General features: G+C 38.5%; 1 protein-coding gene across 3 annotated transcripts in view; it reads right to left on the reverse strand.

Annotated features, from left to right (window-relative positions):
• Positions 1-13,132, reverse strand: part of NTRK2 (neurotrophic receptor tyrosine kinase 2) — a 193,519-nt gene that overhangs the window by 42,865 nt on the left and 137,522 nt on the right. For all 3 annotated transcript variants that reach the window (XM_031507311.3, XM_021534431.4, XM_085566788.1), the window contains 2 exons: positions 7,485-7,615; positions 1,710-1,882 (listed from right to left, as the gene is read on the reverse strand). In XM_031507311.3, the coding sequence (XP_031363171.1) occupies positions 1,710-1,882; positions 7,485-7,615 (304 nt within the window). The remainder of the gene's footprint in view (positions 1-1,709; positions 1,883-7,484; positions 7,616-13,132) is intronic.

Genomic DNA, 13,132 nt, shown 5'->3' on the forward strand with positions numbered 1-13,132 from the left:
GAGTTGGAGGCTTTAGTCCTAGATCTGAACAGGCTTTGGTTGCATGCAGGCAGCCAGGCTCATTTGGGTTAAATTTTCAGATCAATTTTCCCCCAACAGCCTTTGGTGGCGCTGCAGGGTAAGAAATACGGAACAGCTCACTTTGCTGTGAACCTCTGGTCTGCAGTACAAGCTGCAGAAAATGTGAGAGGAATGACAAATTGGAGCTTAGGTTTAATAGCTTGTCCCAGCATAATCATGTTATATTCTAAGGACAAGGGCTGATTAATAGCTTTTTTAAAAGTGAAAGCCTTAAAGTAGGAAATATACTGTCTGCTAAAATACTTTTCTGTACAATAATTCAAAATCAAAGTTACAATGTAAGAAAAAGCCAATAAAAAAGAATCAAGGCATAATAAGAATTTCTTACAGAGTAAAGAATTATTTCTCATCAACTGAGAATCTGGCTTCTTCTAATGGAAATCCAGTGTTCTGAAAATGTCCAAGGATGGCATCTAGGGAAATAGCAGTTCTGTCCTGATTCAGAGCAGAAGACCAAGCAGACAAACATAAATGCCCTTAATTCTAAAACATGCTTAAATCCTCTGCCAGAGAGACAACCATTCTGGGAAAAATACTAGTGTTTGCTCTGCATCTCCAGTTTAGATTTGCGTTTCTCTGCCAACCCTGTTAGCCCTGCCAATAAGGGAGGATGCTAGTTGATGTCATTTTTTTTACAGTGTGGTTACCTTTTAAAGAGGTAGTAGATAGACAGCAAACTCATTTATATTCTACCAAAAATGCATAAATGGCAGCATTAGCAATAATAGTCACTTTAGTTATATAGAAAATATTAATCCATGTAATGAGACATCTATTTCGATTATTTTACAGCTTTGTTAAAGATATCTTTCCAAAATGGTGGTACCTCTACCTATTTTTAGCAGGAAAGACCTCTGTATGTTGAAATACCTTATCAATTTATTGATAAAATTACACAGTAGACATTGAGAGAATAATCTCTTACATTTTTAACAGAGAGCAAATGTCATCTCTTAACTGTTTATTTTTATGTCCAAAAGTACAGGCTGGTAGAAATGGCACATACTCTATTCATAACTTCCTGGATCATGGGTTACCTATTATTGTGAACCTTACGTATAATCTATTTATTTATAATTGCCCTACTGCCAAATTTCAATCTCCTATGCACATTCCTGAAGAGCTTTATGAGATAAAGCCCTAATCTGGACCATAAAATGTAGCATTTTCCAATTCACAGAAGTTTCCAAGGCTCATAGTTTTCTTGCTGCAGATTTATAGCACTCTTTCCAAAACACTGAGAGGAGGGAAGAGAAAAGGGGTTAGACTTCAGAAGCTCTCCAACGCCTACAGATAGCAATAGGTGTTGAGTGGGATTTTCCAAGTGCTAGCAGAAAGACTGTAAGAAAATCATTCCTACTGTAGGATTTATAACAAACATTTCAGAATACATGGAAATATACTGGAAACAATATTTCTTTGATACAAAGCTGGATTTAATGGTACTTCCAAGCAGGCAAAGAAACAGAGCACCATACCCCAGTACAAAAGACAAGAGTCATAAAATTTGTTTTCCTAGATGTAAGCTTTTTCCATTGGTAGTTGTTAATTTCACATTAAGTGCCAGTAACAGCTACCTTTTCTGCCGACTTTTAGCTCAGGATCACAATATATGTTTATGGATTTACCTGAGGAATTTGTTAAGATCTCCATGCTTCATATACTCAAAGACCATGATGAGTGGATCACCCTCAACACAGACACCATAGAATTTGACGATGTGCTCATGTTGCAGGTTAGTTAGCAGTTCTGCCTCACGGTGGAAGTCCTTGCGGGCATTATCGCTGGCATCCTTCAGTGTCTGGTGGAGAAAATGAAAATATAAGGAAAGACAGATGTTCACAGAAGGTAGGAAATATGTAGGATAGCCCTGAAAGGGTAAGATAAGGACACAGTACAGCATGGAGGATGGAGGAAAGACTTTCTAAATAACTCTTTTAGAAATGCAGATGTGATCCTGAAGTGCAATTAAATAATGGCAGTACAATTTTCATTCTCCTGCCACATGTTATCCCAAACAAACAGTTTTCTTTTAAGAGAATGTATGAATACTCATGCTCTTGCTGTGACAAGTGTTTTCCAAACACAGAATAAATAAACTGATCTCATCCCCAAAATATACTAGTACACAGCTGGTTTGTATCCTTGAGCATTTAACTCAAGCAACCCCTAGTATCCTGCTGGTATTTACCTTTCTTACTATTTCTTTAAAATAAAACTCTGCTTGTTTAAAATACATGTGTTAATGTGAATGCATTCTTTATGTACTGCTGATGTTTGTCCCTGTGGTGTGCTGCACGTTAGGTAGATTCACACTAATGTCCCTGGACCAGAATAACCTAAGATTTCAGCCAAAAACTTATTTGAAATTCTCTAAATCTACTCACATGCCTCACATGAGGCATATGTGTAAGTAGGTGGAGGTCAAATCCTAAAGTGATAGACACAGAGGAAAGCAAATGCTCAGAGGAATTCTGGGGTATCATAGGATCAAATAGGAGGCTTAAATATTTTCTAATGAAATAATACTAATTTAACTATCACACATAGGAAGTTTCTGATTTTTCCTTACAAACCACATTTCAAGAGCAAGAAAACACTTCCATGCACAAAAAAAAGCAAGTTTTGACACCAATTAAATGAGGAATAATTATAATTGACAATAAACCACTAATAGTCTTTGTAGTCAAGAGGTACAGTGGTTATGCTATACTAATTCAAAAAATATTTCTAAAACCACAAGAGAAAGATGGCAAGCTACTAACATTCACAATTTATTCTTCACAGAAACTGCTGTCTGGGCTTTGTAACTCTGGATTTTAACAATACCTAGGTTTAATACAATGGAAGATAAGACACAAAAGTAGTGGCAAACTAGAGATGCCTTTTTCTGGCCAACTAGTCCCTTTACTTTCTATCCTGAATTAATATGTAGAACATGAGACCAACCACACTCACCAGAACAGAAAAAGAGAGGTTTGACATTGTCCAATTGTTCTGCCAACACACTGAGTTTTTATCAGCAGTAGTCATGGTTTGTTAAAGCTTTTGCTTCAACAGGGAAAATTCTGCCCATTTTTCTAGTATTATATGTGTGCATGTGTGAAGAAGAGTCTAGAAGGTGACTGTTGGAAAAAACACATCCTTTACTTGTGATATCACAATCCTGGGTCTTGAAAAATGACTAGTTACCATAATAAAATTCAGATGGGGGGACAAGGACTAGGGCAGAATGGATTGCTGTCTTTCAAGTTCAGGGGCTTTTACCTGTGGATTTCAGCCTCTGTGGATCCTAGACTCAAGAGAAGTCACTTATGCCTTAGATGTCCCTTCCCTGAGGAATGTACTTCTGAATCTTAACATGCCTTCAGGAGCAGAATCCTTTTTTCCATAAGTTTTACTAATGATGCAACAAGGATATTGCTTCATCAAGGCGTCACTAGCCATGATATATTAGTATACACAGCTATATCATGGACAGGAAATTTGCTTCCCACTATGGGCTACACACAATCACATCTGAATTGAGTGAGGACTGGAATTGAAGTGTTTTCCAGTACTTCCGGGCTCTGGGATGATGCTTTAGAATGACACAGGCACAAACCCACCGTCCAGTGTATGTTACATATACAGAAATCACTTGTAATAATTCTGTTGTCACTTGAGTTTCCTCTGGTAGTTTCATATAGGAAGTGATTGCAGAAGTGATTCTTCTCAATACAGAATAAGAAAAACAATTAATACAAAACTCATTTTTAAATAATAGCAATCTGGAAATAACTGCCAGGGAGAAGCAGAGGCTGATCCTCTTTCCAGCAGGCTCTTTCCCTGGAAAGACAGTAAAAATGCTGACAGCTCTGTCCTGTGAGGATGGCATATTGTAAATTTGAGAAGATGCTTTTTATCTCACAGAAACAGAAAAATTATCATATGACAGAGCAGTTGCCATGGTAATTCCACATTTTCTGTCAAACAGCAAAATGCAGAAAAACCTAAAACTCAGGTGAAACTCAGGCAGGGTTTCTACTACCATGGACTGACTAGAATTTCTCTCATCCATCATTGCAAAATCTCCTTTTCATGATTTCATGCAGTGCACAGAATAGACACAATGCATGAGAGAGAGCTGGCACAGTCAGGCAAGGAGGAGACTGGAAGGTAAAAAAAATTAATAAGTATGTAGAATTTACATAGAAATTACATTGACTAATGAATTTAGCTTGTTCTCAGTACAAAAAAAAAAAAACAAAAAACAAACAAAAAAAAAAAACAAAAAAAAAACCAACAAAATAAAACCCTAATAGCACAAAGAGAGGAAAGACATATTAATTATTATTATCATTACTGACAAAAATGCCAAAGCTCTGCATACAAAGCACTTTCACCAGTCGACAGAAGGTTTTCCCAAGTAGAATCTGAGACTCAATCACATGCAGTTTCCAGCTACTCCATGTGGTCTGGGCTGCCCTGTGCTCTGCAGAGGGTGTGAACTCCCACACCACTCTGACACCAGACACTCGGACACCCCAGAGCTGCCTTCACGGCCAAGTCAGAGCAACAGCAGGAAGATGAAGCTGTCACCAACATCAGCAGGACTTGGTAGCCAAACTCTCAAGGCAGCTACATGACTACTATTACTGCTTTCTACTGTTTCAGCCTTCCTCTACAAAATAATTGCTATTGCTTCCCACCAATATACGAGACCTGACTGGTATGTCTCCTCAAGAAATGAAGGGGTGGTTTCAAGTCTTCTCAGAACTGAAGGTCTGAAGAATTGGAAATCTTTGGTTTTCTAGTAGAGGTGCCATAGAAATGTTTTTGAACTCACACACAGAGCAGTCTGCTTGCTGAGCAAAACCTCCCAGGCAAGTCAGAGGTAGCTGCTAACCTGTGTCCTGTCAACTTCACCTCCCACTCTAGATAGCTGCCCTAGCTTGAGACTATGCCTGCTGATCCAATCCTATGAGGAGACAGTACTGAGCCAGGCTTGAACAAACACAGCAAATTGGGCCCTCAAGAAAACAATAATTTTTCCTTCCTCCATCCTCTGTTCTCTAAAAGTGCCTATATGATGTACTGTGGGGGCAATGTAGTCCAATGCCCAGGTTTTGTCCTATGGAGAGTATTTTCAAGTACTCTGTGTTATCTCCAGAAAGCTCACACTGATCAAAACCAATTTAAACAAATTGCCTTTCTTCTATTTAAAGGAGCAAAAGCTCAAGGTCTTTGGTATTTTATGCTAGACCTGATCTTTTTGATCTTCCCAGATTTTTCTGGGCCTCTTAGTTCCTAAATAATTTGCTGCAGCAACCTCAGCATTTTGGATACCAGCTGACTGATAAGAAGGGAACATGCTGAGTTAGAAGGAGGGATACTCAAGGCCAGAGACAAACCATACACTTTTCCAGCAACTGGCAGGCACAGAGAACTGACAGGGAGCACTAGCCAACCTGACCCCCATTACACTGTTGAGACTGTGTCTCCTTGCTGCTGAAATCTCCATGGCATCACCTTACTCTTCAGCAAGCACCTATTTCCACACCCTCACCAAATATATTTTATAGTGATTGGCATGTTCTAGTTTTACCATGGTGCTGAAGCTCTCTAAAGCCATTGTTGTGTGTCAGGAGGAGCTGCTCTGGCATTCAGGTCTGCTCCTCTGCTACTAGTTCAGGGATGGAGTCCAGACACCATCCTGCACTGAAGTGCACGATAGTTCTCTGCACTCCAGTGGAGGCCCCATCCATCCACCTCCACTGTGGATGAGGGATACCTTTTATCTGTGGTTGGTAACCACAGTGAAAGAGACAAGCATCAGGCAATTAACACCTCAGATATGTGAGGATCAATTCAGTGGCTCAGTTCACCAAAAAATTTGCTCTGTGACAACAGCTAGAGTCATATCTTTAAGAGCCAACAACAGAAACATAAAATGGGCATAACCAGTTCCCAGAGGTAATTCTTCCCACAGCTGCCTGCAAGATTCTTATTTAGGGACACTATAAAGAGAGGATTTGGTAAAAAAAAAAAAAAAAAAAAAAAATTAAAAAAAAAAATATATATATATATATATAAAGTAAAATAGTGTGACAGCTTGCCCAGAAAATGGATAGATTTTCATCTAGATTTCATCTAGGTCTATGGAGACTGGAGACATATGTACCTCTAAAGGCTGAATACTTTACTCTTCCATTTGATTTACACTGAGAGAAAGTGCAGTGCAGCATATAACAGCAAAAGTGCTAGGCTCCATTTAGACAGGACCTTCAAAAGGAGCAAGTGAATGGAAGTACTTTACTTTTGCTTTAATCAAGCAGCTCCCTAAAGAGGAAAGGCCATTTCCATTGTAACCACCAAAATACAACAAAAAATTCATTCAGATCTAGTTTTGTTGTCTCTTGCTTTCTCCTGTCTATGCTCTATCCCTTCAGGGCTTAATTTTTTTCTCAACAGTCAACATGACTGAACTACTCCAAGTATTGAAAAGCTTATAACCTTGGCAAACCCAAAAACCTATTTTTGATGGAACACTCAACAAGTGTGCTCTCCTTTCATTTTCTTCCACTGTCAGATTCAAGACTCTATTTCTTGTTACCAAATTCAAAAATATGATCTACATTATTTATTTTACTGTATGGTTTAATCCAAAATGCACACATGGTTGCCTAATTGTGACCTGTCAGATAAGATTATTTTCTAGTCACTTGACATAGCCCAAATTCTGGACATCTCTTCCCCCTACACTTAATAAGATATTTCAAATGCTGGACACCTTGTTTAATTTTTGGCAGAATACTACAGATGGAGACGAGACATTGTTTCCAGGGAAAATTTTCATACTTTCACTTTTGAGAGTGTTTCACCAATACTGTTTAGATAAGGTCAACAGCTAACCTGACCTTTGAATCTTGGTGGAGCAAAAAAGTGCTTTGTGCAGAGAAGCAGGCTTGGTCTCCAAGCTAGATTAATGAAAACTACCCACAATTTCAGTTGCTGACTAAAAGAATGGCACAGTCCTGAAACAGAAAGCTGTTCTTTGCCTAGCAATTACACACATAACTTATTCTTAGCTGGTAACAGATTATTTTTTAGGCACACATATGTATCACATGCATTTTTAATAGCCTAGACATTATTTTTCATTAACTGTACTTCTGACAGACCAAAAGATTTTGCCCCCTTATGATGCAACCTGTTTCCTTTCCTTATATGATTCAGGTCTCTTTGTATAATCTACAAGATCAAATACCAAATTCTCTTAACACTCAATTAGCCTTGAGAACTCTTCTGCATGTATGAGAAAAGTTACACTGGATTATGGAATAGGCAAACATGATCATTTACAAATAAAACAGCATTAGTTGCAACCATGAATTAATGATGGTAACCCTAGACTATTTTACCTTCACTGCCACCAAGATCTTGCCCTGCTCAGGACACAGGTTATAGCATTCTGCCAGAAAGACTTTCCCAAAGGCTCCTTCTCCCAGTTCTCTCTTAAGAACAATATTGTGGCGCTTGATGTGATGCACAACTGTGAAAAGAAGACAAAATAGAGGTCAGAAGGGAGCTGCAAGTTCAGGATGGGATGGAGTCCATGCTTACAGCCACATGGTGATAGGATTGCCTGTAAAGCAGGAAAAGAATCAAAGTACCCAAATGTCAGTTTTTACTACTTTCTGCAAAAAAACATTTGTGTTTGGAAAGTAGTGCATTTTCTGGATAAGAAGACATGGAATTAAGAGTCACTTGGGAACAGGCCATTTATCATCATGTTAGGATGACTGCTGCAAAAACATACATAAGAGCTACTTTTTTAAAAACATTAAGTCAGTGAATCAGAAAACAAACCAAGACTTTCTCACACCTTTTTCTACTTTTGTACAATAGCAGAACTCTCCTATCCAAATAAAAAAGTTTTAAAATTAACCGAAACCAAAGGTGTCCTCTAAAAAAACAAATGTGTCCTCTTTCAACTAAATGCAACTTAACACTCTGGTTTACTTACCTGTGGTAAGTAAAGAAGCATAGGAAAACAGTGGTTTACTTACCACAGGTTTTCCTATGTTTCTCACATACATGATTTACAGTATTGATCTGAAGTAAAAGAAACAAAAGATGGACAAAGGTTTTGGTCCACATAGTGGACAGAACCCTAGTTCAGTTGCTGCCCAGAGTCATTTGATTCAAACACTGAATCCCATAAACATTTTTTTTTACTTATTTTACATTCTCCTTTCAGCAAAATCTTCCATTAAAATCTTTAATATTTAAAATACTGTGCTAAATTTTGTAGACTACATTATCAATTTACAATGTTCAAGCTAAATAAAGCAGTTCTAAGGGCAGTTTAGCTGCCAATTGGGTGGACAGCTTGTGTTGCTGAAACTGTACAATCCAGGCAGCATCTGCTGATGATTTTAACCTCAGTGCACTTAGCTGTCTTTGCAAATGCTGAAATTTAACCCTGCCTGGAAGAAGATCATTTGCAACTTACATTCTAAACATAGCAAATTAAATAGCAGGGCACAGGCATCAGGCTGGCTTTTGCAAGGGTGAAAATCTCACCTTGGCTGCTCAACTGCAGGGATGAGGACTGAACCCTGACAATAATTTAGGATCTAACCAGATGCAGACCGACACCTACCTCCCTACTTGGTCACATGCTTATTCCAAACCAAGTGACCACTGGTACACAAAAATATCCTTGCCTCCAGGACTAAATGAGTGCTGATGATAACATTATTAGAGGGAAAGGCACAGCCTGTCCCTATTCTCACCACCAGTGTGTAGAGAAAAGGACTATAGTCTACAACAGAAGAAAGTATGTGTCCCACACCCTAAGCCTGCAGCAAGCTAACCTGAGCACACTGCATGTAAATACACTTCATATCCCTGCGTGTGGACATGGGGGAGCAGGCTCTGAGAGAGTGCAATCCAGCAAGCATCTGCTGTCTTGAAGTGGGCAGCACACCTGAGAAACAGATCTCCACCAGATCCAGCTGGCACCTCATAGAAGGCCCCTGGCCAGCATGCAAGCAGCCCCTCGGACCCTGTGCAGAGAGTGGGGAAGGCTGGATTCTCCCCACAGCCCACCAGAGTCACGAGGCTTTGCTGCTTTCTCCACAGCTGGTGGCTGCAGGAGGGATATTCACAGCCTCCTTTTCCAGTGCCAAGTCTTCCAGGAGAGGCCACACATCTCATTAGGTACCTATTAAATGAGACTGCACAATAACTACATTTTTTACTCTTGTCCTACACTGGTCTAGCATAAAATTAAATTTTGTCATGGTGATGCTTTATTTGGCCAGCTACCTTAGCAGGTCCCCTGCAGTCAGTATGAAGCTGCTTTTTATTTTCATTTCCTCCACTGGCTTTGCAAGAAAGGCTCAAAACGCAGTCAGCACAAGATAGGCCTGAACCAAAACACACCTTTTCCCTGTGGACACAAGTTAACCAGCATCGCTGGCCTCTGATAATACTGCTCACAAGGTATTGACCAGCAGAGCTGAAGGATTGCTGCCCTGGCATGGCACCTGAGGTCTGGAGTGTGGCACATCTCATCCTCTGAGCTTTAAAAATGCTTGATAACAAATGAGTGCTACCCTCTATCCCCTAAAAAACTTGCCATCCAACCCTGCCTTTTGGGGAGTTCTCTTTCTCTCTGCTTTACTAGTATTGCCAGGAGAATGCCTCTGTTCCTTTCCCAGAGGAGAAAGGCAGCAAAGGCAGTTTTAAATTTTTTTTCTGCCCATAGCTGCCAAAGACTTGGTGATGAAGACAGTCTGAATTTTGTATGGTCCTCTCCATTTTGAGCCCATTATACTGCTAATGTTTGGCCTAGCAGTAGAAAGTTTTTTTTGTGAAGCTCCTGGAGGACTTTACAAACAATAGAGTAAAAATAAATAAAAACCACAGTCAGTACTTCTCAGTAGTACACATACAGCTGCTGTTAAACACTCATATAAACCAGGCATTTGAATAAACAATCTATCCCATAAACCAAACTGTAAAAGCTGAAACACAGCAAGGTGCAGAAGAGAACTGCACAGAATGTATTTGTAACTTGTTATGCTCTATCCAGTCCTATTATCTTTCTGAGGTGTACTGAGTTACCAAACAAATAAAAAATGACAGTAAGTATGACTAAATGGGAAGAGATTAAATGTAAGAACAATATAAATAAATCAAACACATATGGTGTGATGCATATATAAACTAAGGGAAAAATCCATTTAGTACATTCAGGGCCCCAGCCATAATGATACTGTCTTCAGTGAGAGAATACTTGAGCAGGAGATAAACTAGAAAAATCTGCTTTCAGTTACTATCAGGATAAAGCAAATTATCTCTGTTAAAGTTCAAGAGATTATCCTGGATTTACATTGAAGAAACAATGCAGAATTTGGCCAAAGAGAACATAAACAAAGAAGTAATCTCATAACACTGTCTCACAAGAAAAGGTACATAAACATTAAAATGACATCTCTGTATTTTCCTCCTTCTGATTCTAAATGGCAACTGCATTTGACCTGCCATTTGTACTCTTAAGAGTATATAATCTCTGATTTTAAATCTTAACTGATAACTGTAAAAAAAATATGTTCCATTAAACTAAAAGCCAAGTGGAGTTGAAACACTTTGGAGAGAAATGAACTACAAAATATGAAGCAAGACTAAACAAATTAAAGAAGGGTAAATGCTGAAAAGAGGCTAAGTTAAAATAATACCCATACAGCCATATCCTTAAAAGCAGGGGGCTCCCATGGATGTCTCAGGGAACCAGAAACAACAGGGAGTACAACTACAGAAAAGGTCTCTCTTCTCATCTCATGGTCTCAGAAGCATCTCACCAAAAGAGTTGGACCTTTAGATATTTCACTCACTAGCAGACAGTATGTCACACTGGAAATGATGCAATACATATTTCCAGGTATGGGACTGCATTCCCTAAGAGCCTACCTTTGATGGTGAGTCTGAACAGAGAGGGTCACACCACATTCTGGAATTGGTTCCAGCAGAATAGGCAACTCAAGATCACCTCATCACATTGAATTCCCTGAGTTGGACATGAATGAATCCAGCCAGGGATGGCAAGATACAGCATAAATCACTAACATTTTTTTCCCCATATTTCAAAAATGAAGTGTGACAGAGTGAAAGTGTTTCCCCTCAGCCACAAACAATGGGTCTTAACATTTTATCACCACATGTGACCATTATACCACCTAAGCTGACCTTCTAAACTATATGGAGCATAATATTGAACTAAATGATTTGTATGTGGCAGAAGACTGTCTCCAGAAAGAGACTGTGCCAGTCTTGATTTGAAAGCCTGAACTATCCACTTGCTTTCATTTGTAATAATTTCATTGCTAATAAAAATGCATGCCTTTTTATTTGTCTCTTAATCATTACCTTGTCTGACTTGCATATCCCTCCCTTGGTCTTCAAGGGACTTTCTCTGATAGTTTTAGCAGCCTTTTCAGGTTTGGTATTAAATACATGTAATCAACACCCTTCTTGACCTTTTTGGTGAGGCAAAGAGACAGGAGTTCCTTCCCTCAGAAATGCAGTTTATTCAGTTCACCAGTCATTGTCTTGACTTTTCTCTGGAAAATTTTTAAATATCCCTTTAAAAGAAGTTGTTTCCAGTTGATTTTTTTCCAACTAGAAGCCACTGTCCACAAGGTTGTGACAAAAACATAAAATCAGCTCCCAATATCTCTTCCCATCTATAGATTACACTAGTCCTTTCAAGGCTGGATTCCCTAAGAAGCACAAAAATTAAGTACTTATGTGGTATTCATGTGAGTGTCTCATCTTGAAGACCTCACCCAGGTACAATATTACAAATGTTGCAGGTTTCAAATCTGGTCCCATCTACCTCATGAGAAAAGCAATGAGATTCACAGAGAGACTTGAAACATGGACTCCCTGGTGAAAAATAAGCAGACAACAGCTGCAGGCATCACTGCTCACTGAATTACCAACACTGTAAGATCCTTTTGTGCTGCACGCCCACTTAAATTATCTGCTGGATCTGCTTCTGAGGATACCACTCAAAATTTTGCTAGTGGTGCACATGTGGGACAGTCCTGATGAAATTTGTTGTACCAGGACTCTACGAAGAGAATGAGGACCTTCAAGAAGCCAAGAAACCATGCAAGGTGATATTATAAACATAACCACAGCTCCATAAGTAAAAGGCAGTCATGGAAAAGACTCAGTTTGTGATGTGATACAAGGTCTCACAGAAAAGTGTTTTGTGAATTTCTTCATTTATTTTCCCGCTATTTCTATTCCAATTGTGGACTGAACTATTTCTATTACGTTGCTAGAAAAATACAGGTGTAAATGGCCAAGTGACTGTTTAGATGCATTTGCCACTCACAAAAAAGAAGTTTCTGCTGGAAACCTATAGTAGAAGATTACAGATTCACTACAAAGAACACATGGCAAGTCTAGACTGATGGCCATCAGATTACTCAATAGCAGAATGTCTGCAGTTTCTACAAACTATTGCCAGAATAGAAATTTTGGCTTATTGAGACACCTACTCTCTAACATGGCAATAAAAGCCAAGAACAATGCCTTTATTTATTTTTTTCAACCTTTTGACTTGTTAGCCTTCCCTGGATGCAGAAATAGGTCAGCTAAGTTGTATATTTTTGATTATTTGATGCATTATCCCATACATCATTCATTATTTATTATCCTATACAAATTTTTGCTTAGTGCTATTGTTGTTTAATTTTTACAATGTAGCAACAACAGTTGCTAATGTAAGGCTCATGAACAGATGTGGGTACAAACAAACCATGTTTTCACATCTAAATATATATATATTTATATATTTATATATGGATAGATAGATAGATATACATTTTTGCTTATATGTATGTATATATAAATGTCCATACACACATACATAAATAACTATCTATATATATATAGATATACATATATATATATATACATACATATATATACATACATACACGCACGCACACATACACACGCACCATCATGTGTACTGATGTATAATAGT

This window comes from Lonchura striata, chromosome Z, assembly GCF_050655825.1.
Source record: "Lonchura striata isolate lonStrDom1 chromosome Z, ASM5065582v1, whole genome shotgun sequence".
Taxonomy (NCBI): Eukaryota; Metazoa; Chordata; class Aves; order Passeriformes; family Estrildidae; genus Lonchura; species Lonchura striata.